Source organism: Streptopelia decaocto (genome assembly GCF_964273445.1).
Source record: "Streptopelia decaocto genome assembly, chromosome: 23".
NCBI lineage: Eukaryota > Metazoa > Chordata > Aves > Columbiformes > Columbidae > Streptopelia > Streptopelia decaocto.
The window spans coordinates 1,275,896-1,302,667 of record NC_138678.1 but is presented as its reverse complement, the minus strand read 5'-3'; the positions used below and the strand labels follow the sequence as shown (position 1 = coordinate 1,302,667).

The following is a 26,772-nucleotide window of genomic DNA, read 5'->3' as shown; positions in this document are numbered from 1 at the left end:
TTCCTCCTGCCAACCCAGGTTACAATAACAGTTCTCAAGCCATCTGTGAAAGGTTTGCATTTATGGTAACTTGCACCTTCCTCACATGCAATATCAAATTGCTTTACCAGCTTTTACTTAGGCCTAATAAAACCATAAGTGTCCTCACCCCCATTTCAGAAACTCCTGAACAGCATTCAAAGGATTTTCTGGCAGGACCAGAATGCCTGAGGAACTTTCTCTAGGCAAGAAAAAGGTAACAACTGAAACAGCATTTTAGAAATTGATTCAGCTAATTGATGCTGTCTTTGTGTGGTTTATGAATTCAATATATCTCATTAGTCTGTTTCCTGACAAGACAAACCGTTTGGACTCAAAGTGACAAGCAGAATGACCCAAAACTCCTTCCGCCACTTTGTCTTGGTCAAATGAACACAATTAGCTCTTTTGACAGCTGCTACCAAATCCTCTGTCAGTGTTAATACTGGGGGAAAACACACCAAAGGCCAGGAATCTTGGTTTTCCCTCAGGATGACACACTGCACTAAATGCTGATGCTCGCATTTCCTCCCGAACAGAAAGACCTCAGACAGAACCACAGAATGTGGGGGGTTGGAAGGGCCCTGGAAAGCTCACCCAGTGCAATCCCCCATGGAGCAGGAACACCCAGATGAGGTTACACAGGAAGGTGTCCAGGCGGGTTGGAATGTCTGCACAGAAGGAGACTCCACAACCCCCCTGGGCAGCCTGGGCCAGGCTCTGCCACCCTCACCCCAACAAGTTTCTTCTCATCTTTAAGTGGAACCTCCTGTGTTCCAGTTTGCACCCATTGCCCCTTGTCCTGTCACTGGTTGTCACCAGAAGAGCCTGGCTCCATCCTCCTGACACTCCCCCTTTCCATATTGATCCCCAGGAATGAGTCCCCCCTCAGTCTCCTCTTCTCCAAGCTAAACCAGACAGGGTAAAGTACAAAATAACTTTCAAATTAGAGCTCTGCTACCAGCCAAACGTCCCCATGGGCTCAGCCAAGAGAACTGGAAGCCTCACATATATTCCTCTGATCCCGTTTTAACGCCATTTCAGGACCCACACTCAGCCCCGCATGACGTGACCCTGGCTCAGGGATGCCCATTATCCCCCCGAGAGGCAAGGCAGGCCCATGGCCCCCAGCCCAGCTCCGGGCGAGGCTGGAGGGGACAAGGAACAGGGAGAGGTGCAGGGAGCCCCAATTTCCAGTCAGCCAAAGGGTGGGTGGGGGGCCGGGGCGGGCCAGGCCGCAGTGGCGGCCTGCCTCAGGTTCGGGGGCCGCCATAGGTTTCCACAGTCCACAGTGGGGGGGTGACAGGCCGTGGGACGGGGACTCGACGAGCGGTCCCTGGGGTGGGGAGGCCCAAAGGCCCGACCCCGAGCCGCGAACCGGCGGCCGCGTCGCAGGCAGGAGGCGCACACGGCCGTGACTGGGCAGCCCCGGCCTGGGGCGGTGGAATCCCCGCCCCTTGACTCCCATTGGCTGAACGCCCACCCCACCCAACATGCCTACCTTAGGGACGAGCCTCCCATTGGCCGAAGGCTGGCTTCCCTCATGGCCTCTGATTGGCCCATTTCCAGCCACCGTCCGTCTTTGGGCCGATCGGGGAAAGAGAGTCTTAGTCGCCCCGCCCCCCCGTCTTCATGCCTCGCGATTGGGGCGATCCCTTGTCACTCTGTTTTATGCGTTCTTTATTGGCTGGAGGAGTCCGTCAGTCAAGCTGAGGCGTTCTTTCCTCGTCTCTCCGGTGAGCCATCACCACGGGGGTGAGCCGTGGGGGAAACACGGGGCGCGCCGAGCTGCCTCCTCCTGCCTTTGCACCCTGAGACCGAGCTTTCCCAATAGTCTATTTGTCAGCGAGGTTGTCAGTCAAGGATGAGGGGCGGTACGTCAGTGCTAAGGTGACAGAGGAAATTGAGCCCTCCTTCTTCCGTTTCCGAATGGATAGCTGAGCTGTCCTTTTATTTTTATTAGTCTGTCCTATTGGGCAGTCTTTCTGTCGATAACAACACGGGGCGGGAACCAGCCCAGAAGGACAGTAGGTGGGAGGAGAAGAAAATCTGCTCAGGGATTGGCCCACAAGACATCAATTCACGAATCCTTCTCTTTGACGGGCCCTTGAGACCATCAATCAAGGGCGCGGGCGGGCAACACACTAGCGTGGGGCGGGGCCAACTTTCTGATACTATGATGGGCCTCCTCGGCCGTCCATCTGCCTTTCCCCGCCGCCGATTGGTTGGACGTGCCGTCATTCCGGCAGGGTCAGCCACATGATTGGGCAGCGCCGGGGGAGGTGGGGCTCTGCGCGGCGGCTGCGCGGGGGGACGCGGCGGGGAGGGACGGACCAGGAATTATTTTTATTTCTTTGTTTCCCGGGGAAAAAAAAAATAATAAAACAACAAAGGCCGTCGCGAGGGAACCCCCCGCGGGGGCGGATGGTGCTGCCGTGAGCGGGCGGGCCGGGGCAGCGCGGGGGCCGGGACGCGCGGCGGGGCCGGCCGGGCTGGGCCGGGCCGGAGGCGGCCGGGAGGATGAAGCGGCGGAGCGCGGACTGCAGCAAACTGCGGCGGCCGCTCAAGCGGAACCGCATCACCGAGGGCATCTACGGCAGGTACCGAGCGGGACGGTGGGGAGGGTGGAGGGGGACGCGCCGCCCCGGTCCCCTCGCACCCCCGGCTCCTCAGCGGCTCCCGCCGCCCCGCCTCCCCCGCCCCTGTCAGCGGGGCCGCGCGCGCCATGGCGCCCCGGCTCCCTCCGGCTGCCCCGCCCCGCGGCCTGCGCGCCGCCGTTAGGCCGCAGCGGCCCCGGCGCCGGGGGGGAGAGCGCGGGGTGCGGGGGGAGCTGCTGGCCAAGGTCCTGCCGGCGCTGCCGCGGGGAAGCGGCGAGGAGCCGGTGGGAGCGTCCCCCGGGCTGCGCACCCTGCGGTGGAGCCCTGGTTCCCGGGGGAGGTTTCCTCACAGCTGGGCTTTCCCTGAGGGGCTAAAGCCGGGAGGCTCTGGGCTGCGGGTCTGGGCGAGCGGCAGCTCCCTGTGCTGGGCTTGAGAAACTTGGCTTTCACGTGGTGGCGAAGGAGCTTGTGCTGGGGCCGCTGCAGCGGGAGCACACGGGAGATGTGGGTGCAGCAGCGAGGGATGCGAGCGAGGACTCGTGCGGTGACACCTGGAGCAGGGGTGGACGGCGCTGAACACACGGCGGGTTCCTGACTGAACCCGCCAAACGGGAGAGGAAACTGTAGTGAAGTGAGACCCGCGTTCGTAGGCACAGGATGGACCTCGTCGGTGTCCTGGAACAAAAGCCTGATTTCCAGGTGTTTACATGCAGAACGCACCAAAGCACAGATTCCTAAGCGTTTGCTGCTTGTAAGTGTGTTATAAAAAGTATTTTAGAGCTCTGCCCTCCTGATAAGTGTGCCAAATTTTATATGAAATATAATTATTACGTATTTCGGAATAAAGGGGAGTTTTTGTAGAGGCTGGAAAGCTGGCTTTTGAGAGTTACAGAGTGCATTATGTCCCATTTCTCTTTCTAGTCCAGTCGAGGTTTATATGTGCAGCGGCTGGAAACGTGTGCAAACTTATACAACGTAGATGCTGGCTTTGCATAAAGGAAACAGTTGATAATGAGCTCTGACTGTAATAAAATTGTCACAATATACTGCTTATCCTAGTTGTAGTGAATCCCCATGTGAGAGCAGAGAGGAACTTGTTGCTTTAGACTCCCAGGTGTTGAGAAAACGGTGCTTGGAATGTTAAAGAAAAACACCCATTGCTTAGAAGTTAATATTTAAAGATGACTAGTCTTGGGGAAATAATTCTAGTGTAAGCAATTTCTTATATAATTACTTAGTTTTCAAAAGTAATTCAGAATCACATGCTCTCCATTACCTTTGAGGTGAGAGAAGGAGGGAAAACCAGAAACAGATGAGAACAGCAGCAGCTGCGGTGTGTGTTCAGCATACAGAGTTGTGGCAAGAGCTGAGAGAGACATCTGGCTGCTGGAACTGCCTTCTCCTGGAATGCTTTAGTTCAGAAACAGGAGTTTTAGCCTTTGTTTCATGCAGCATTTTGACAAACAGAAGCAGTCAGTGACTTCACAGTATTGTCCCCTGGAAAGAAAAGAGGATCTTGAAGGCTTTTTCCTTGGGAAATGCAACCAGGAGGTGCTTCTAGTGGATTGTGCCTCTTGTTTCTTTTGTTCTCCTCCTCCTTCTTTTTTTTTTTTTCCCCTATAATTCAGAGCAATTATAAACAGGTAGCTTCTCGTATAACTATAGATTTATAAATTTTTGTAATTACTATGGGTCTTTATTCAACTTATCTTAATTGTCACCATCAGCTTACACAAAGCCATTAAATACAGTTATCAGTAGACAGCATCACGGTATTACAAGCAAAACAGCAAGGCTGAATAAACAGCGTGACTGAGATACTTAACTCCTGGAGGACTTTTGTTTGCTTTTTAAATTAAGACCCATCTTGCCATCCTCGTTCCCCCTCCCATCTTTTCATATGGGGAGACAGCGAGCATAGTTAAAAGCTGCAAAGCTGAAGAGTTTTGGGGCAGGTGAAGCAATGAAGGAGCTGTCCTGCAGTGAGACTCTGCTGGTGGGGTTCTCTACGCTTACGTTAACCAGTCTGTTTGGCCTCAGCCCTTCATAAACACTTTGAAAATGCCTCCTGACCAACCTTCCCTGCCCCTTCCCACCCGATTTTCAACACCTGCCCTCCCTATTCTTCAGGCTGCTTTTTCCATTTGCTGCTTTTCCTTCCTTCTGCTTTCTGCCTTTTCACTTTTTAAGCTATCTGTTGCTATTGTTTTACATTGCTTCAGTGATTAACATCTTATACCTTTGACACCGTGGAGGCATTAAAACCTTAGTTGTTAATTAAAGTATTCATTGTAGCTGTCATCAGTTAAGCAATTAAAGTTTTCTTGTTCCTGCTTGTTTCTAACTCTTCCCAGTCCTCATCCTTGATCTATTTAAAGTCCTTCAGCTTTATTGCTGATACTGCTTGTTTGGGCTCTCCTGAGTCATATTGGCACTTGCTACTAATTTTGTAGCTGGTTAAGTTTCAAGATGAATTCCACATCTTAATTTACATTTACATTTACATCCACAGCTTAATTTACGCTGTCCCTTCAGCTGACATGCTATGGATCCTGAATTTCCTGATCATACTCCTTAAACACTGCATATTCCTTTAGAATTAGGGCTTTATTTTAGCCCTATAGGTGCATTGCCCTTTGTCGCAGGCGGTGCCGGGGCTGGCGGCCAAGGATGTATCTGGGATCCCCAGTGGTTACTGGGGAAATGCGGGCACTAAATGGATTTGTGCCCCTGGGCACCGCGGTCCGGGTGGCATTTCTTGATACCACGATGGCTTTGCTCAGACACCCCTGTGGTTCTGTGCGCCACCAAATCCTGATACTGCTGATTGCCCACGACTTGATTTTTGACTCTGCTGACAGCCAAATAAACTGTAAGTAAAAACAGTTCATTGCTAACTCCAGGAATGTGGCCTTTTGGGGGGCTTTTTTTTGTTTAATCCATAATGATTCTTCCTACTGATTTATTCTGGCACATTTTTTATACGCTTCCTATACATGGAAAAAGATTTTCTTCTCAGCCTGCCCTGGAGGTCTGTAACAAACCGACAGTGCTACCTTTGATGACTTTAACTTAAATTCAGGTCTCAAATCTAATTTAGCTTACATTTAAATGTGTTCTACTGTGTCAGCCCCAATAGTACATGTAATATTGCTTCCCTCTGCCAGTGACTTTCCTGCTTTGCACACTGCAGTTCTCTGGCTCTATTTGGCGTGTTCTGGACCCCGGTGTCTTCAGCCGAGTGGGGTAACAGTTCCTCTTGTTCAGCGCTACAATGCTGATTGTGCCCGTGCTTCAGCAGAATGCTGGGAGAGTTTTCTGGCTTGTCTTCCTTTACTTACGTTTCCATAGTCCGGTGACTGATAGATACTTTGCCGTATCAAGGCACTGAATAAGTAGTCAGGGAGGTTTCCTGGGATTCTTGACGTGTCTTTTCCTTTTCAAAAATTTAGTTGGCAAGTATTTCACATAATAGTTTCCAACACGCATACCACATCCCAGCGATCCTGTGTTCTCTCTTGCATACTTGCTGTGCTCATTCTATACTACTATTTTTGTCCACTAATAATGCTCTTACATATATATATATATTTGTTTGTGTGTTTCCATATATAAACCTTTTTTATGGGAAAATCTCCAATGATATTCAGTCAGCATCTCTGATGTTTTGTCTGCTGTTGGACGAGTAACCCTTGAGATGGTGGTTGGGGACTCTGGTCGTTTCACACGGATGTTGAACTGCACTTTTCTAACACCCACCTGTGCCTTTGGTGCCCTGCCAGCCTCCAGGTGCCTTCCCCTCCTTCCACTCCCGTCCTGTGTGAGCCGGGCTACGAAACAAAACCTGCCAAGATTCACTTTCCAGTCTTTGAGACTTGCTGATAACAGTGGGATAGGATAGAAGCTTAATTTGCTATCTGTTTGGATTTGGGGTGCATTATTGTTTTGTGGGTCTTTTTTTGAATGTTGTTACCTTACAGCAAGCACAATGTCTGTTTCTGTGGGGTGTTAGAACAAAGGGAATGGCATCTGTCACTTGAGGGGGGAGGAAGAGTAAGTAAGAAAATTATTTGTTTGAAAATTCAAAGCGGGAGCACAGCCACTGTTGGATTATGAATAAATCTTTCAGTATATGTTAGCAATCAAATGACATTTGACAGAGTTTGCAGCACAGTCATCACTGCTCCTTCCCATTGGGCACCCTGCTCTTCTCGGGAGCTTGTCCATCCTTCCCCCTCCTCTTGAATTACCCTCCCGGATTAGACACCATATGCCAGTTTTCCAGCGAAAGCCTTGTCCTTCTTAAAGCCCCACCACATCACTGAAGTCAGATTTTTTGACACGTGTCAGAAAATTGGATAACCCAGATTTTAAGTATTTATCTGCAGCAATCTTCCTCTGTAGAGAGAACAAACTCAGAATTATAATTGGCATAATGGAATATATTTGAGCCTTTTATAAGGGCTACAGAGGTTAGAAAGCCCTTCTGCCCTAGTGAGTGTTATTTCTAAGTGAGGGTACTGACGCAGCAGCCGTCAAAATTGGGGAAGTGTGTGGATGTGCCCGGAAGGATCAATGAGTGTCCGAGAGTCACAGACACAAACGGCTGGTGCTGGATTCCCAAGGAGTGTGGGGCGAGGGGACACAGACCTGATCACAATAGCAACATGCAGAAGGGAAGAGGAGTCTGCAAGGAGACGGGGGATTGAGAGGGCAAAGGATGGAGTAAGAGTGGCAAGTACAAAGCAGAGAAAAGGAAAAGGGCTGCTGCTGAATTTTGTTAGTCGTTTAATTTCTGCTGGGTGTCCTGGGGGACAGCAGGATGAGCATGAGCCAGCACTGGGCCCTTGTGGCCAGGAAGCCAATGGTACCTGGGGTGGGTTAGAAGGGGGTGGTCAGTAGGTCAGAGAGGTTCTCCTGCCCCTCTGCTCTGCCCTGGGGAGACCACACCTGGAATATTGTGTCCAGTTGTGGCCCCTCAGTTCCAGCAGGACAGGGAACTGCTGGAGAGAGTCCAGCGCAGCCACCAAGATGCTGGAGGGAGTGGAGCATCTCCCGTGTGAGGAAAGGCTGAGGGAGCTGGGGCTCTGGAGCTGGACAAGAGGAGACTGAGGGGGGACTCATTCCTGGGGATCAAGATGGAAAGGGGGAGTGTCAGGAGGATGGAGCCAGGCTCTTCTGGGTGACAACCAGTGACAGGACAAGGGGCAATGGGTGCAAACTGGAACACAGGAGGTTCCGCTTAAAGATGAGAAGAAACTTGTTGGGGGTGAGGGTGGCAGAGCCTGGCCCAGGCTGCCCAGGGGGTTGTGGAGTCTCCTTCTGTGCAGACATTCCAACCCGTCACTGGTGTAAGTGTTCTCTGCAGAGGTGTCTGTTCACTCAGCACTGGTACCCGACCTGCTGCGCTGGGTGCTGGCCGGGAGCAGCACCTCTGGGTGTGCAGTTTACTTACCCTGGTGCAAGAAGCGAAGCTGAGATTTGGGTTCCTTTCTTCCTCCTGCAAACCCTGGTTGCCATCAGCAGACTGCAGCACAGCGCCCGACCTGCTCCTGCCCCACTCTGGGGGCTGTGGAAGCTCAGCACAGTTTGTAAAACCGGCCCTGTCGAGGAGGGAGCTGGTATCTTTAGGCTGCTGCTAATATCAAGTTTTAAAGCTGGGGTGGAGTGTTTAGTTATGGAATGCAGAGTCAGAGCCTGCAGTCCTTCATGCTTTGGTTGGGGGGCAGCAGGTCCTGATGTGAAAAAACATAACAACCAACAATAAACCGCCCCCCCACTAATAATCGATGGAGTACGGTAGCTTTAAAATGTGTCCTCAAAGTGCGGGTATGCGTCTGGATTCATGCTGTTGAATAAATGTGTGGAATACATTACAGAACCATGAACTTGGTTGCTGATGCCAAGATAAGTGGATGAGGTCCTTCATAAATGGAAACATCTTTTTGTGTCTTAGTCCTATACTCGTTAAATTCTTAATTGCTTTTGAGTCCTTCAGATACTTTAGAAATAGGCAAAGCTTAAGACAAATGTTGTATTGTTACGGTTCTACTTTAAAAGGTGGTAAATGTCACCATGGCCTTTGGATTGGTATAATTTAATATTAGAAATCACTTCAACGGCTGTGTTACAGTACTCTTATGCAGCAAATGCTTTAACTTGGAGTGGCACTTAACACTTGAAAAGCGTTCGTTCTGATAAAGCTAATTCGCTAGGAAAAATGTGGTGTCTTTATGGATTCCAGGGGTAGAAAAAGAAACAATAACCGTATCTTTAACCCAGCAGAAAGTGCCTCCACAACACAGCTGCTTTTCCAGCTAACCAGACAGAATAATGATCATGTAGGTGTGATGCCTTGAGATGTTTTCTCAGCTCCTGAGAGCTGCACATGTACCATTCAGGAGCACGGTCCAAAGGAGCAGCCGGTGCCTCTCACCTTTTATCTCTATTCTCTGCAGGCAGCTGCTTTTTACAGATTTCTGGGGAAGATCTAAACTTTAAATAAACAGAGAACAACAAGCACAATGTGCCAGGAGAAATGTGTCTGTTCAATGCGTTTTGGTTGGTTTTTGACTAAGTGGCTGGGGATGGTTCTGGAAAACCTGCAAACAGCAGGACCTTAACTCTTCAAGCCTGTGCGTCACTAACTTTGTTTCCATTAAATTCAAGTCCTTCATGTAGCCTCTATATTGACATGTTTTTTTCAGTCCCATTACGTTAAAGAATATTCCAAAAGGTGTGTGTGTGGGGAGGCCAAGGTGGGTTAAATGTAGGAATAGTTTCTTGTTTATCTCAGACTTGATAAATGTATTTTCTATGAAGTCTGTCTTCAGCTTGTCCTGATTTTTCAGTTGCTTCTCGGTACCTGACACTTCTGGTGGAGTTTTCTATTTTGTGTCTGCTCTGAAGCTGCGAACAACTTCCTAAAAAAGCCCCGTGAGCGCTGTGGAAACTTGGCCCTACCTGGCACTGCGTGTGAAAACTCTTGGCAACTCCTCAGCAAACATTCCAGGGCAAAGTTCTGCTGGTTCTGTTGGCAGGGTGATACAGGGGGGAAATCAGTTACTAAAAGGAAAAGCTACCCTTAATTAAAGATATATATATATATATATATATCTTTAAAATCCTACCTTTGTGATAACACAGTGCAAGAAGGTGATTGCGTTTTGGGGAACTGGAGTAACTAAGTAGGTTTCTGGGTGCTGGGTTTGGGGGGAAACAGGGTTTTGCTTCCTCCTCTTTGGCAGAATGGGTTGGGCTGATCCCTCCAGTGCTCCTGTGTTTGGCAGGCGTGATCTCTAGATCTACTGAGCTCTGTAGGCGAGAAGGATCGTCAGTGGTTCAAAATGCAGGACTAAGAATAAGGGAACATGGCTTTGAAATAATTGAAAAATAGAAGTTGAACTGACTGGTCTCAAGTCTCATGTGCTTCCATTTTTCTGTTGCGTGGTTGGGTGTTCTTTTTTTTTTTAGGGATGGATGTACATAAATGTGGATGTTTTCAAATCTAATTCTTGACAGCTGAGTATCCAGCCAGTCTTCCTAATTGCTGTAGTTGTAGGCTTAAAATGTATCTCCATTTATTGGTGTTGTCGTTTGTGTTAAATGTGGAAAATGAGTGAACATCTGCAGTGTGGTGAGAGGGAACACGGACATTTCTGAGCTCCAAGGGTGCAGACTGGAGGAGAAGCATTTGAGCTGGGCCCACGGCCCTTTGGCAAGGCCTCTCCTTATAAAAATACCCCACAAAGTGAAGGGAGGTTGATGCTGAACGAGCAGTGACCCTTCTGGTTCTTTGCTGCGTGAAAAACAAAGGCAGTTGAATATAATGAACTTCATTACCCTAGGTCTGATTTTCATGTAACAACGTCATAATAAAACTACTTATTTTGTGAAATTATTTTGGATGAAGTTTTCTTAGCTATATTATAGTTGTCTATGGCTTTCGTTCCTCAACTTTTAATTAAAAAGTAAGCATCTCTATTGGAAATACTGACCTGAAATTACCTTTTTTTAATTATTTTCTTTCTTTCTTTCTTCCCAGCACGTTTCTGTATCTGAAGTTCCTGGTGGTGTGGGCCCTGGTGCTGCTGGCAGATTTTGTCCTGGAGTTCCGATTTGAGTATTTGTGGCCATTCTGGCTCTTCATCAGGAGCGTTTACGATTCCTTCAGATACCAGGGTTTGGTAAGTACAACCCCAACTCACTGTCCCTTTGCAGGGAAATCCTGCCATGTTTCAGGGCATATTCAACATTATTCGACTAACTTAGTGGTGCCAATGATGACCTTCACAAGAGGAGGAATTTTCAAGTGACTGAGCTGGGCTTAAGTCTCTTTGCTCTGCCTATTTTGTCTGTGGCAAGTGGAAGTGAAACATACAGCTATCACATTTTTACTCTAGGAAAATATTGTTTGAATTCCTGCGATAACAGGATTTTCTTTAAAATAAACCAGAAGCCCCTGCCTGTTCAGTGATTTACGGCTCTTTCAGAGAGTAAATGATGCTGCTGTTTGCATTTCTTTTCCAGAAGGAGAATGTAGTAATGGTAATACTGTATCAATAGGGAAAATGCAAGTGCTCAAACAGAGTAATGAGGAATAAATACAGCTGTGTGGAGCCTTGTTGGGAGAGTGGATGGGCACAATTTCTCGCATTGCACCCGTTCTCCCGCAATTCGCTGAGTTTTCTGCTTTCGTTGGCTGGACCGCTCCATTTCTTTGCCCTGATGACAAGCAACACTAACCTTTCAATATTGAAATCATTGTGGTGTCACCATTAATAAGCAAACTGGTAATATTTGCTGGAATAAACCAAACCACCCTTATTTCCCCCCTACCCCTCCTTTCTTTTTAGGCCTTTTCAGTATTTTTTGTTTGTGTAGCATTCACATCCAATATCATATGTCTGCTCTTCATCCCAATCCAATGGCTGTTTTTTGCTGCCAGCACCTATGTCTGGGTACAGTACGTCTGGCACACAGGTAGGTCCCTATTTTTTATTTACGACATATTGATTTGAATCTCTATTTTACAGCTCTTAGTAGCATGCAGAAACTCGCTTTTATTTGTTACCACGTTTGTTTTAACTATTGTCATAGTTTAAATTCTTATTAGTCAACTTTGTGTCAATGGGGTTCAGTTTGTGAGTGAAAAGGCTGGTAATGCCAGCAGCTGCCCCAGCAGCTTGGGACATATGTGGAGAAATCTTTTCCCTTCCTCCCATCCCTCTTTTTTTAATATGTAGTTGTTTGGGGGCTTTTTAAATAAATCCTTGGGGTTTGGGGCAGCATTTGGTTGTTGGGAGGTGGTTTCGTTTGCACGAGCACTGATAGTTGACATGGGTTATGTATGTCTTTCTGAATCAAAAAAAATTAGGAATAAAACTTGATTTTTTGGGTAACTTTTCTCTACCCAAGTCCCTGGGATTTGGGGCTTTTGGAATATTTCACATTACACTTGCTGTCACGAGAACGCACAGGATAGCGTGGATCGTTCCTCTCATTGCTGGTGAACGCAGGCAGCGTTCTGACAAATTAGTCATTTATCATAATGACAATGTGGGAGCTAATGGGAGCTGCTGAGAAGCAGGTGCTGCCCAATTTAAAACACATACAAAACCTGGAGTTATTTTTAGGATTGTATTCAGATGTTAAAGTGTTATCTGAAGTTGTTCTCAGAGCTGATGTTTAGAAACTCTAAAAGAAAAACCTTGTGGGCCAGTATTAACTCTGGCTTGTTTAATATTTTAATTCACTGCAACCTTCAGGATTCTTCTTTTTAAATGTTCACTTAAGTCAATGGGAACTTGCTCTGTATTTCGTAGGGCAGTTCTGATCTTTTTAGGTGATTTATCTACATAGCTGAAATGTTGAGTCCCTTTAAGTTGCGTAGGTTTCTCATTGACACAGAGTGCAACTAGTCTAGAAAAACCACAGCAGAGACCACAGGCAGGAACATGAGGCCCTCAGAATAATGCTCTTTTAGTCTCAAACTTAAGGCCTGTTTCCAAACCATCACGCAATATGTTGATGTCAGTACGTAATCAAGAACTTTGATTTGTATGAAGCTTGTGGCACGTAACTGGAGTTGATTTGTGGAAATTTGTGGCTGTATCACGTGCAGCAGCAGCGTTTCCATCAGCCAAGAGGATTAAGACCGTCGTTTTGCTTGGCCACTATTTTACATTCTCACCAGTGATGCTGGGGAGAGGAATCAGTTCCATGTCTCACACGTTCCCCGGTGCAGAGTTTTGAGTCTCACTCCTTTCTGTGTTACTGTATCTGGAGTAACCAGCGCTGGGCTCGCTCGTTCTGGTTTCCCAGCGGATTTGTTCGCTGCTGCTACCAAGACAGACCCAACTTGGAGTGAAAACTTAGTCCCAGCTTAGCACTTCTGACTCAAACATCACAAGCTCTAACATTACCTCATCTGCTGTTTCTTCCCTTTGTGTTCCTTCTCCGGGTAGGGTTTTGTGCCAAGCTATTTCATTAGCTGTGCATCTGTTATTTTTCACTGCTGCCTTATAAAAGTAATAAAGCAAGATAAGGAGACAAAAGTTTAGAGTTGGTTTAAAATAAACACATCACAGGCACTTTCACAGAATCACAGAATCCCAGAATGTCAGGGGTTGAAGGGCCCTGGAAAGCTCATCCAGTGCAATCCCCCCATGGAGCAGGAACACCCAGATGAGGTTACACAGGAAGGTGTCCAGGCGGGTTGGAATGTCTGCACAGAAGGAGACTCCACAACCCCCCTGGGCAGCCTGGGCCAGGCTCTGCCACCCTCACCCCCAACAAGTTTCTTCTCAAATTTAAGTGGAACCTCCTGTGTTCCAGTTTGCAACAATTGCCTGACTGGAACCTGAGGTTGTTCCTGCCCACATTCAAGACTCTACACTTGCCCTTGTTGTATTTCATTCAATTTTTCCCTGCCCAGCTCTCCAGCCTGTCCAGGTCTCTGATGGCAGCACAGCTTCCAGTGTCACCACTCCTCCCAGCTTGGTGTCACCAGCAAACTTGCTGACAGTCACTCTATTCCCTCGACCAAATAATTGATGAATATATTGAATAATACCGGCCCCAGCACTGACCCCTGAGGCACTGCACTAGATACAGGCCTCAACTGGACTCCTCCCGTTGACCACAACTCTCTGGCTTCTTCCCTTCAGCCAGTTCACAGTCCACCTCACTACCTGGTCGTCCAGCCCGCACTCCCTCAGTTTAGCTGTGAGGATGCTGTGGGAGACTGTGTCAAATGCCTTACTTATTGTGAAAAAAAAACCTCTTCCAATTCTCTAAGTGTCTGACAATTTCCCTTCGCGTTTGGAATGTTTTAAAAGTAACTTGAAAGTATTTGCTGCTTGTAGTACGTTAGTAAGGTGTTTGTTTTTCTCTTCTCTCAATAGAGAGGGGCGTGTGCTTACCAACAGTATCACTGTGGATACTTTTCGTTTATATTGAGGCAGCCATTAGATTTAAAGATCTAAAAAACTTCCATGTAGACCTTTGTCGTCCATTTGCAGCACACTGGTAAGTGTGGTTTTCTTCCTCCTTTTCTTATTAATGTTTATTTCACCAGGGAAATTAATATTCAGGGCTTTTTATTTTGGTTCAGGGTTTGGCTGTTCAGTTCTCCCCTCACACATCCGTCATTAAATATTCCACGAGAAACGGATGCAAAACATTAACCAAGGGCAGCCTTTCTGAAGGTGTGAGCTAATTTGCAGCGTGGATATTCAAAATATTTGATAATTTATGTATCCCATTCCAATTTTATGTTTCTGTAGCAAAGCATTCCTCTCTTTCCCCTCCAATGAGAAGGGTTCTCGTGAGCATCTGATTTCATAATTCCCAGAGGAAGGGAATAAACTTCAGGTGGCAAATTGTGACAAAAAATACAAACCAAACAGTACTTACTGCACTACTTTGAAAGTTACGAGACTGACTTCAGGCAAAATACTCATCTGTAGAGTATCCATCTCTGGAAGAAATACACTGCAAGTTTTTAGTGTTTTAGTATGTGTTGATCAGGCTACGTTTAAAACGTGTCCTGTTTCCCTGGAGTCATTTGGTCCAGTTCCATGTGATCCACTCTCCAATAAATTAGCCATGTGTCATTTTAATGTACATCATCTACATTGTCCAATAAATCTCTGAAACGCCAATTAAGTTCTAGAATAGGTTACAAAAGCACTTTAGGAGCTGAATTGGATTCAAACATTTCAGCTTGTCACCCGAGCTCTAGAACTGTAACTGCAGCTGGCTGCGCACAGGGTCACAAAAGCAACATTGGCACAGATAACATCAGGTGCATGTGCAAATGGGTCCTGCGTTCTGGCAGCTTCCTTACAAATGCAGTTTGCACAGTGCTATTATTGAGCAAAGAACGAGAAGGTTTTAATGGTTAATCATCATCTGCACCTGAGTTTTCCCCGATCTAGGACACCTTCAGTGTTTAAAATGTGACTTCGCTGTGCGTTGTTAAAATGCCAGCGTCACGGAGGCACCCCGGGGTTAGTTTAAGGGACAACAGGGTCCAAAACAACTTGTATTAAACCGGTAAGAAACAGGTTTTTAGCACTCCAAAAGTGACTTGAATACAGGTTCGGATATCAGTTGAGGTAAATTATCAAGGGGCAGCAACTAATAGAACAGGAGGTCCAGTGTGCATGCACGTGGCTTCACCAAAACAATATTGGAGCCATCCCTGAGTCCGGGAAGAGTCCACACTTGCCTGAACACGGTGTGGGGTTATTTTAAAGGGATACACGTACTCGTATTGAGTACGGAAAGTGCACACTCTCAATCCTGCGAGGAGAGATACACGTGCAGATGTGCACAGAATATTACACGTGCTTATGTGGAAGCACGGGAGGAAAATACACCCGCGATTATGCGAGGAAATAATTTATACATGTGCTCGTATTGAGCACGGGAAGTATGCGTGCAAATGTGCACGGAAAGAATAAATACACGTGCAAATGTGCACGGAAAGTAGATCCACTCACAATCCTGCGAGGGTTAATTTACTCACACAGGTGGTGGCAAGGCAAGCGGAGTCTCCATCCCGGGGGGGGCAGTGGCTCCTGACAGCAGCGGCTCAGCTCGTAACTCCAGGAGATCCGCACAAGGGGCGGAGTCTCGACGAGAATCCCGTTTTTATAGCCTGATCAGATCTGACTGTGGGCATTGCAGAAGCTTCTCTGCACCCCCACACTGGCTGTGGGTGCCCCTGAAGCCTCCAAACATCCCCACACTGGCCGCGGGTGCCCAGCGGCTCCCTGGCGCCTCGGCCCTCCCTTCTCCTCTCTATTAACGACCCTGGCCAGGGGCTCTGGGGGCAAAGAAAAGAATCTGTTGGCCTCAAGCAGCAGAGAGAGAGGGACATGTGTCTACTCCTTCCATATTGAAGCAGAGAGGGGGGGTTGCATTCTGCCACAACTTGTCAAAGATATATTTATTTTTATGCAGGGATGTTTGCTCATTGGTTGAGTGTCCTTGTTAATAAATGCACTGGCACAATTTGTTAGCGTTCTGTGTCGGTGCAGTTGTCACAAGCTAATAAGAACACTGAAATTCTGCATGATGAAGCTGATACCCAAAAAAATAGTTGCAAAATTCTGTCATCTCCGTCAACAAATGGAACAGCAGATTCTGGCTGGAAGTGAAATTCTTCATATCTTATCTGTCAGTAAGAGAAGTGGAAGAACTAAGTTTAGAGATCAGATGGTTTTCGCTTACAGCTTCAAGGTCAGTCTCCTAATCGAGGAATTTCCAAAGGCTGTTCGTTGCCACATTTGTTAACACATCTCCCAGCTTAATTGTACATCACATGGCCCTTTAGGAGCGAAACTTGGGAGTTTCAGCTGTATTTGGCTGTTTTCTCCTCAAAAGATGCACAGTTCCTGCCCTGGTGCTTCTCTAAAGCTGCCTGTGCCATGTGTGGTGCAATTGTGTTGTTGTAATCCTTTAATCTATGCTACAGATAATTGCTGTATGTAATGAGCTATAATTTGATCATCACAGAATGTCAGGGGTTGAAGGGACCTGGAAAGCTCACCCAGTGCAATCCCCCCATGGAGCAGGAACACCCAGATGAGGTTCCACAGGAAGGTGTCCAGGCGGGTTGGAATGTCTGCACAGAAGGAGACTCCACAACCCCCCTGGGCAGCCTGGGCCAGGCTCTGCCACCCTCACCCCCAACAAGTTGCTTCTCATCTTGAAGTGGAACCTCCTGTGTTCCAGTTTGCACCCATTGCCCCTTGTCCTGTCACTGGTTGTCACCCAGAAGAGCCTGGCTCCATCCTCCTGACGCTCACCCTTTATATATCTGTAAACATTAATGAGGTCACCCCTCAGTCTCTTCCAGCTCCAGAGCCCCAGCTCCCACAGCCTTTCCTCACACGGGAGATGCTCCACTCCCTCCAGCATCTTGGTGGCTGCGCTGGACTCTCTCCAGCAGTTCCCTGTCCTGCTGGAACTGAGGGGCCACAACTGGACACAAGATTCCAGGTGTGGTCTCCCCAGGGCAGAGCAGAGGGGCAGGAGAACCTCTCTGACCTACTGACCACCCCCTTCTAACCCACCCCAGGTCCCATTGGCTTCCTGGCCACAAGGACCTAGTGCTGGCTCATGGTCATCCTGCTGTCTCCAGGACCCCCAGGTCCCTTTCCCCGATCTTGATAAGGAAGTGCCTACGTTTTGGAACTGTAGCTTTATTTGAGTACAGCAAAAAAGTTTTCTATATAATTTTCTATGAGAAGTTGTAATCCACATGTATTCACAGTGATATTATTTACTCCAAGTATTAATTTGCTGTTATGGTTACATTTTGAATAATAATATCACCTTTTTTTTTTTTCTTAGTATTGGCTACCCTGTTGTGACTTTGGGCTTTGGCTTTAAAAGTTACGTCAGCTACAAGATGCGTTTAAGAAAACAGAAAGAGGTGCAGAAGGAAAATGAATTCTACATGCAGCTTCTCCAGCAGGCGCTGCCCCCAGAACAGCAGATGCTACAGCGGCAAGAGAGGGAGGCAGAGGAAGGCAAGTTCTACTTGTTACTTACGTGTTTGCTACTATCTGCTATTTAAAAACCAACCAGCTAAGGAAGAGGTGCTTCAGTCCATGTTGTTTTGATGAAACTGCAGTGAACTTAGAGAGCCAGAAATAAAACTGTTTGGCCGTGGTTAGTGTGACGGTAGCAGTGAATTATGTCCTCTCTGTTTAGTTCTTTATTAGCAACTGCATCAATCTGGTCGGTCAGTGCTCTGTGAAACACTAGTATTTATTATTAAATCTCTAGGTTACCGTTTCCTGCCTATAATGAGAAAAAAGTCCCAGAATATCACGCAACTTCCGATTTTCTTCTCTAGATTGGCCGTAATGATTGTTTGCTGCAGAAATGCTTGATGTGTACTTAATGATTTTTCTTTGTGTGTCACTACTGATTGATTTAATGAACTAAGTATGTTTTTATTTTGGTATTGCAGCAGCCAAAGGATTATCGGATATGGATTCCTCAATACTTCTGCACAATGGAGGCATTCCAGCCAACAAAAAAATATCCGCGACGTTGCCGGAGCTAGAATATAGAGAAAAAGGGAAAGAAAAGGACAAGGATGCTAAGAAACACAACCTTGGAATAAACAACAACATTTTACAACCCGTAGACTCTAAAATACAAGAAATTGAATATATGGAAAACCATATCAATAGTAAAAGATTAAATAATGATCTTGTAGGAAGTACAGAAAACCTCTTAAAAGAGGACTCATGCACTGCCTCGGCCAAAAACTACAAAAACGTCAGCGGGGTTGTGAACTCGTCGCCTCGCAGTCACAGTGCGACTAACGGGAGCATCCCTTCCTCATCCACTAAAAACGAGAAGAAACAGAAGTGTGCGAGCAAGAGCCCGAGCACGCATAAGGACTTAATGGAAAACTGTATTCCTAATAACCAGCTGAGCAAACCAGATGCACTGGTAAGGTAAGTTTGATCTGAGCATTGTGTAACAGCCCGTCTTATCCTCCCTTTGTTCCAGTACATCGCATCTTTTGGTTTTGTCTTAGGAAAATGTAACTTACGGTCCCATAAAGAAAACAGAATTGTCTAGTGGTGGAAGGAGATCATTGGGAACTGGGCCTTTTGGGTTCTGTTTTGGTTTTTGCCTCTGGTTTGCTATACAGCCTGGGGCAAATTGTGTCCTTTCTACATCAGAACATGATGGTTACCTACCTCACAGGGGTGTTGTGAGGCACAGTTAATAGCTGGGCCAGTCGTTTGATAGCCGGCACGAGAGAAACGCGACGGTTGTTATTACAGAGCTGAGTGCGTGTGCTCCTGACAAACCTCCCATGGGGTGACCTTCACACCCGCAGGGAGCTCAGTGGGGTTTGGTGGTGCCCAAACAGCTGTTTTGTCTTCATTTTTTGTTTAGTTTTATTTTTTTCCCCTTGAAATGTTTGCCTTTTGTTTTAATCCCCAATTGACAAGCGTAGGTGCGAAGCAGCAGCGACTGTGATGTAACTCCCTCAAGTGACAGGTTCACATTCCCACCTGCATACCTTGTTGGTTTAAATACAGGTCACAGGGGGTTAATTTAGCTGTCTTGTAAACTGTAAAGATTGAGAAGGTCACATCTTTACATACGCTTATCTGAAGTGGAAGTAAAGGTGTGTTTATGAAATGCAGCTGAGTACTTACAGAGTATAAACCAGGAGACATATGGTGCTGTCGGATGTTATCAAAACAAATATTAATATAAGAAGGAGGTAGCGTGCAACTGTTCCACTGGGGATGGAGATACATCTAGAACAAAACGGTTGCGCAATGTCGCGCTTTCCTGCCATTCCTGGCCCCCGTCTCTGTTTCCTTTCCCCATGTGCTGAACACTCAGGTGCCTTCGCTAATTGGACTTTGATTCAGGTCTGTCCCTGGGGTCTGTGCTGTGTGAATACAGTGACTTCCATGAAAATATTATTTTCTCCTCTGCCAATTAAATATCCAGACTAATTGATGCCTAATGTCTGTAGAGAGCTTGTATGAAGCAAATAAGAAACCCAGATAATCAGTCTAGTCTGTGAATTGCATTCAGCCAAGATTAATGGGATGCAGACGGCTTTGTCTTCATCAAACGTTACTCGTTATGTGGCAAGAGAACAGGGCAGTTAAGCTTTGCTGATGGTCCAAATATTGCTCACAAATCTTGAGAAAAGAGAAGGGAAGAGCTTTATAGAATGACCTGCCCAACTAAGAATTTTGTCCCGTGTAGCTATGACGAGGAATGAGATTTAAACCTTGTATGTTGTAAATTGTAAATTCCGCATTGCTGAAACTGGGTGGTCATTGGAATTGCCCAAAGCGGGTTTTCTAATGCCAAAGTGAGTGCATGATAAACCAGAGTGTGCCCTTACAGAACTCCAGCTCCACTAATTCACTGGTAGGGCCGAGCACACGATTACCGTGCTCTGACAGTGCCTTTGTGTGACGCACATTGACTCTGCCCCCAAAGTGAATTAAGCTACTTCAGTCTTTTGTTGGTCGAGTGTTTCGATGTGACGCGTGGGCGTAATGTGGTTGTTGTGCTACAAATTTGCATCGCTGCTTATTGAGCACCGATTTCCCAGTGCAGACGAGCCAGGAGCACTTAAAACACCAACGGCCTGTGTGTTGTTGCTTACGGTTCCTCACAGCCGTAGATGATTGAAATCATTCATGAAATCTTGTTTCAGTGCAGCTCGAGTATGTAACTCCCACGCCAAAAGAAGCATAAACTTACCTGACAAATTGCTTGGGGTGGAATGCACTTAAATTCAAAAATTCCTGTTTATTGTTTTACCTTGTCAGTTATCCTGTCCCTGGAGTGCGAGGCGTTTGTTCGTCATCTTTTCCACTTCCAGCGCTGTTACTCATTCCCGCTATTAAACCCGGAGTCTGCATCGGTGCTGAAAAGGGCTCCCTGAAATCCTGCCTTCGTGTCCAACTCTCAGATCAGATCTGCTTCCAAATAAAGACGCTTTTCCTAAGGTCCTGTCCAGCAGCCTCCCAGCAGGATGTCAGAGCCAAGCTGCTTTCCTTTTGTGCTCACAAATGATTTCCCTGAGCTGACTAACCAGTATTAAATGTAAAGTATGTCTCATGACTGCTGGGGACTCGGGATTAACAGGGGTTATTCGAGACAGTAAAATTGAGGTTTTTTGAGAACAAGACACTCTTGTGAGCTTGTTAACTTTTTCTGTTCAACACTTGATGCGACATTTCCATCTGAAAGGCTACTGCTCATTAAGTTTATATCTTATATATGCAATATGATTCTTATTTGAAACGGCAGGTTTGAATCTTTGTCTGGTAAAACGGTTTGTGCACGTGTGTTTAGTTTACTGATCCCCATCTCTGGGGATGTCCGTGAATATTTGTTATTGTCACCTCGACAGGGATTCCAGGGGCTCCATCCCTGCTGACCAGCCTGGAAAGAAATCTCTGTCCTCGGGGCTTTTTTCCTCCTACAATTAAAATTGTCATCAGTAGGTACAGAACAGGTTGACTTCTTGCTACCATTTCCCTGTGACTTCTGAGGTGCAGCGTGTTCTGTTCATGTTTTGGGGGCTCAATGCATGGACCGAGTCCAAGCTGTAATTGCTGCGGGCTTTATTTTAATTGCAGATTACATGGTAATCATCATGTCCTGCCTCTAGCTGTTTGAACCCTTACAAAAAAACCATGCAGAAAAGCTGGCAGTGCAGCTTGGCAAAACTGTTTGTACCCAGAGAGGTCTTGCCTTTGCCATGTGAGGTGTTGAAACAAGCTGTCTTATGTACTAATTATTCTCAGAGATAACGATGACATCTTCTGGCAATTGGACTAAGCAAAACACTTGCAAAGCAAGAGCTGGTCTACCACATCTTATTTGGCTTTCCTAAGATTTGATGGTACCTGCAGAGCCAGACTTGAAGGTTTTAATGTAAATTTCTGTGCATTTGGTGCTGATTATTGTACGTTTTCTGTGGTACTGTTGATGTGCGAAGAGCACTTGCTGTTTGTTCCTGATCCCTCCTGCCTGGATGGCATCCCTGTGCCAGAAGGTTCTGCTGTCAGCTGAGATGGTCTGTGGTTCATCCAATGTGATGGAAATGAAGGAGAACTAGGATAGGTTAGGGTAGGATAGGATAGGATAGGATAGGATAGGATAGGATAGGCTAGGCTAGGCTAGGCTAGGCTAGGCTAGGGTAGGCTAGGGTAGCATAGCATAGGGTAGGATAGGTTAGGATAGGGTAGAATAGGTTAGGATAGCATAGAATAGGGTAGAGTAGGGTAGAATAGGGTCGGTTAGGATAGGGTAGAATATGGTTGGTTAGGATAGGGTAGGGCAGGTTAGGATAGGGCAGGTTAGGCTAGGGGAGAAGAGAAGAGAGAAGAGAAGAGAGAAGAGAAGAGAAAATAGGGTAGCATAGGGTAGAATAGGGTTGGTTAGGATAGGATAGGGTAGGGTTGGTTAGGATAGGGTAGGGCAGGTTAGGTTAGGCTAGGGTAGGATAGACTAGACTAGACTAGACTAGACTAGAATAGGGTAGGACAGGACAGGACAGAGTAGGGTAGGACAGGATAGATCAGAAAGCTGGGAGAGGATCCTTCCAACAGCTTGTTCTCTGTCAACATAGTGCTTGGCCTGTTCAGGAGCAGAACAACGTTTGAAACGCCATCTCCTTAGATCAATTCTGTGCAGGAGAAGAAGAAGTAACTCGGCTTTCTCTCTGGATTACTGCCCTTTTGGTAATGAAAAATGCTCCGAGGAGCCGCTTGTAACAGCGTATTAGTTCCAGCAGAACGTCGATGCCGTTTTGGCTCCTTTAGAGAAATGGGTTCACTGTGGGGATGCTTGTGGCTATAGATTGCGCCAGAACAGAACAAAGGGAAAAAATGGGTCTCAGAAAAGCATCCGAGTGCCTTCTGGGGCCTTGAAAACTTTAATTTTTCCATCAATTGTGTTTAATTTGTGTGTAATTGCGAGGTGATCGTAGAATTGCGTTCACCGAGGAAAGCGAGCAACAAGGATAAATTTTTCACCCGTTATCGATACTTAGGAGGATTAAGCTGAAGTGAGTTGGTTTTAAGTTGATCCATCAATCTTCCCTGAAGCATTTGGAAAAATACTCCGTCTCGGAGGTGATTAGTGATTAATTCTCTTCATCAGTGAGGTCAGGAATGATACGTTGTCGTGCTGAGAAAGGAAAATGGGTAAATCTGTGTTTGAAGTAATGACAGAAAGAAATTGGCCTTGGTTGTATAAACAGCACAATGTAATAATCTGCAACTAAATCCTCATTTTAAAAACAGTTGTGTGGCAAAACGACTTGTAGTTTGTGCAGCAATAGCGAAAAGCATCTTCTAGAACTCCAGTTTTCTTCATCTCTTGTAAATAACTTTTTCCAATAAGCCTAGAAATAAGAGACTTAAGCAGAAAATGAAACGGTAGAAAGAATAATAATAGTGCAAAAAAAAGAAGTGCTGGCTTATTGGGTCATTTGTCATTGTAATAGAAGTGGGGACTGTTGAGGAGGGAGAGCGCCCCGCACTATCTGTGCTCATTGCAACGACGCTTCTTTTATGACATTATATTGGTTTTCCTCAATTATGAGGTTTCATTTTAGCAAGTGGGTTCACGGTTCAGTTTTCCCGCAGGGACGGAGCCCGTGGACCCGGCAGGAGAACCGCACACCAGATGGCTCAAGGTTCAATTCATGTCAATGCTCTATTGCCAAAAACACAAACTGCGCTTGTCCTGTGCCAGCAGCTCGGGTTCAGTTGGGCTTTACCTGCTCAAGGCTTCCTGGGATATGTTATTTGAGCAAACTTGACACAGCCTTTTCCCTATAACTGTCTTATTTTCACACTTATCGCTTGATTGTAGACATGTACGTTGAAATTATTTATGGGAATTTGTCAATGTAAAGTGTGTATGATTTTATGTACGTTCCTTTACATTGTCCTCCCAGCCACTTTTTCAGCTATTTATGGAAACCTCTATTAAAACCAGCGAGCTGTTGGCATGAACAGGCTGTTAGTGCTTCCTGCAGCACCTTACTCTCTTCAGTTCAAAGTTTGCTCTTTCTAAAATGCTTATTTACTGCGTATTGGAAGGTGAAATTGGATCATTGTATCATCACCCAACAACTCTCCAGCTCCATCACTTAATGTGCCGAACACGGGGAAATGCACCCGGAATAACGTCTGCCCGTGGGGTTTTGTGCTATGATTGAATGACTGTTTGGTCAGGTTTGCAAATCCTTTTCCTCCTACAACAGAGAACAAGGTGTTGAAATGATTTGTGGTCTTCACTGTAAAATGTGCATTCGCTTAGAAGGGAAATAATAATAGTGCTAAGTGTATTTCCTTTTTCTTTTTAAAGATACGTTTGAGCACAATTTAGACTGTATCAAAAGGAATTGATCTGCCCAGCAGACGTCTTTGGTGCAGTTTTAGCCTATTACAGATGGAATGTTATGGATTTCCACATGCTTGATTCCACATTTAACCTCTTGATTCATTCATGCGGGGTGTTCTCATCCCTCATATCATTCCATCTCTCACTGGCATTTGAGGTTTTCCTGCACTGAAGTGTTTTCATTACAAGGAAAAGGCTGCGACTGTTCAAGGACAGTTCATTTGGGCTTTTGTGACTGTTTTCCCTAAGTCTCCAGGTTCGCCTACTGCTAATTCTATATGGAACTTTAGGAAATAAACACGTCTTTATCTCCTTTATGAACACTTATAAACAATAACGGATAGAGCAAATGGGGATTATGTGTGAATGACGAGAGACGTATTTGCTTTAAATAAGTGCCGCAGTGCCCATAAAAATGGTGCATTGTTCCCCTGGGTTGTGTTTTTCTTCTAAAAACCAATCTTAATATTTTTCCCTATATTTTGAAATAAGGTGAGCAGGGTGCCCCTCTTTTTTTCTTTCACCAGTTTTGCTTGAAAATATGTCAATTAGAAGCTTGCACGAGTCATCAAGAACTTTGTGAAGCTACAGTTAAGTGTATAGCAGATGGTCTCTGTTCAGGAGCAATTAAAACCGAGTTTACTGACTCCTGAACTGTGGATGACTTAACACATAATCTTTATTCAACATGCACATCATGTACTTCAAGAAAAAGTACTTTTAGGTGAGAATTCAGCAGTGTGCTCTGTGGCTCGGTTATAGCGAACAAATGGAGCTCGTAATTTGTTGCGAAAAGTGACATTTGTTCATATATGCAACTGTTCTTGTTGACAATTTCGCAGACTTAAAGGCAAAATCTAATTGCATAGGATGTGGTTTACAACTCTGCAGTGCATGGAGGAAAACGGATTCTGGTGAGAGGTTATTAAGTGTGTGTAGCTATACATAGAGCTAGATATGTATGGCTGTATTAAACATTATTATTTAGCAAGGATAGTGGTAACTTCTGAGGTTCCTTTGGGATGGACAAGGGATCAGACCCAGCCAGCATGGGTTTAGGAGGGGCAGGTCCTGTCTGACCAACCTGATCTCCTTTATGATCAGGTGGATGAGGGGAAAGCTATAGATGTGGTCTATCTAGACTTCAGCAAAGCCTTTGACACTGTCTCCCATAATATACTCCTGCAAGAGCTGGGAGCCCATGGCTTGGACAAGTGGGTTAAGAACTGGCTGGAGGGCCGGGCCCAGAGAGTGCTGGTGAATGGGGCCGCATCCGGCTGGCGGTCGGTCACTAGTGGTGTCCCCAGGGGTCAGTGTTGGGTCCAGTCCTGTTGAACATTTTTATTGATGATTTAGATGAGGGGATTGAGACCATCATCAGCAAATTTGCTGATGACACCAAGTTGGGAGGGAGTGTGGACCTGCTGGAAGGCAGGAGGCTCTGCAGAGGGATCTGGACAGACTGGAAAAATGGGCTGATTCCAGTGGGCTGAAGTTCAATAAGGCCAAGTGCCAGGTCCTGCACTTCGGCCACAACAACCCCCTGCAGCGCTCCAGGCTGAGCACAGAGTGGCTGGAGAGCAGTCAGACACAAAGGGACCTGGGGGGACTAATGGACAGGAAGCTCAACACGAGCCAACAGTGTGCCCAGGTGGCCAAGAAGGCCAATGGTGTCCTGTCCTGTATCCAAACTGGCGTGGTCAGCAGGACAAGGGCAGTGACCCTTCCCCTGTGCTCTGCATTGGGGAGGCCACACCTGGAGTATTGTGTTCAGTTCTGGGCCCCTCAGCTCAGGAAAGAGATTGAAGTGCTGGAGCGGGTCCAGAGAAGAGCAACAAGACTGGGGAAGGGACTTGAGCACAAGCCCTATGGGGAGAGGCTGAGGGAGCTGGGCTTGTTCAGTCTGGAGAAGAGGAGGCTTAGAGCTGAGCTCAGCACTCTCTAGAACTACCTGAAGGGCAGTTCTAGCCAGGTGGGGATTGGGCTCTTCTCCCAGGCATCAGCAATAGGACAAGGGGGCACGGGCTTCAACTCTGCCAGGGGAAATTGAGGCTGGAGATTAGAAAGCAATTCTGTACAGAGAGAGTGGTCAGGATTGGAATGGCTGCCCAGGGAGGTGCTGGACTCAGCGGCCCTGGAGGGTTTTAAACTGAGATTGGCCATGGCACTTAGTGCCATGATTTAGTCAATGGACTGGAGTTGGACCAAGGGTTGGACTGGATGATCTCTGAGGTCTTTTCCAAGCCAGTCGATTCTGTGATAAGTATGAAGGGTTTGGGGGTGGCGGATGGTGCGATGTTTCATCTGCTTATTTTGATGTGACGCGCTTGAGCCTTCAGGCAACAGAGTTGAAACGATCTTTTCCAATTGTCTTTTCTTAGGTTGGAACAAGACATTAAAAAGTTAAAGGCCGACCTGCAAGCGAGCAGGCAGATCGAACAGGAGCTGCGGAGTCAGATCAGCTCGCTGACTAACACAGAGCGGGGAATTCGATCCGAGATCGGGCAGCTCCGCCAAGAAAATGAACTGCTCCAGAACAAGTACGTGTTCCTACAGCTCTGACAATTCATTGCTGATAGTCTGGGGAAGGAAAAGTGTTACTTTAAGACTACAAAATCTGAGGCACTTGTCCGCGAACCCAGCAAGGCTCGTTTGGGAGCGCTGACAGCCATTTATTTTTAGTCAATCAAATCCCTCGTTAAATCCCGTACCTGTT

General features: G+C 46.5%; 1 protein-coding gene across 1 annotated transcript in view; it reads left to right on the top strand.

The window, feature by feature from the left end:
• Positions 1–2,333: 2,333 nt before the first annotated feature.
• Positions 2,334–26,772, top strand: part of MACO1 (macoilin 1) — a 29,499-nt gene continuing 5,060 nt past the window's right edge. The window contains exons 1-7 of the mRNA XM_082071629.1: positions 2,334–2,618; positions 10,660–10,801; positions 11,471–11,597; positions 14,021–14,144; positions 17,481–17,659; positions 18,106–18,601; positions 26,438–26,596. Coding sequence (XP_081927755.1) covers positions 2,539–2,618; positions 10,660–10,801; positions 11,471–11,597; positions 14,021–14,144; positions 17,481–17,659; positions 18,106–18,601; positions 26,438–26,596 — 1,307 coding nt within the window. The 5' untranslated portion in view covers positions 2,334–2,538. The remainder of the gene's footprint in view (positions 2,619–10,659; positions 10,802–11,470; positions 11,598–14,020; positions 14,145–17,480; positions 17,660–18,105; positions 18,602–26,437; positions 26,597–26,772) is intronic.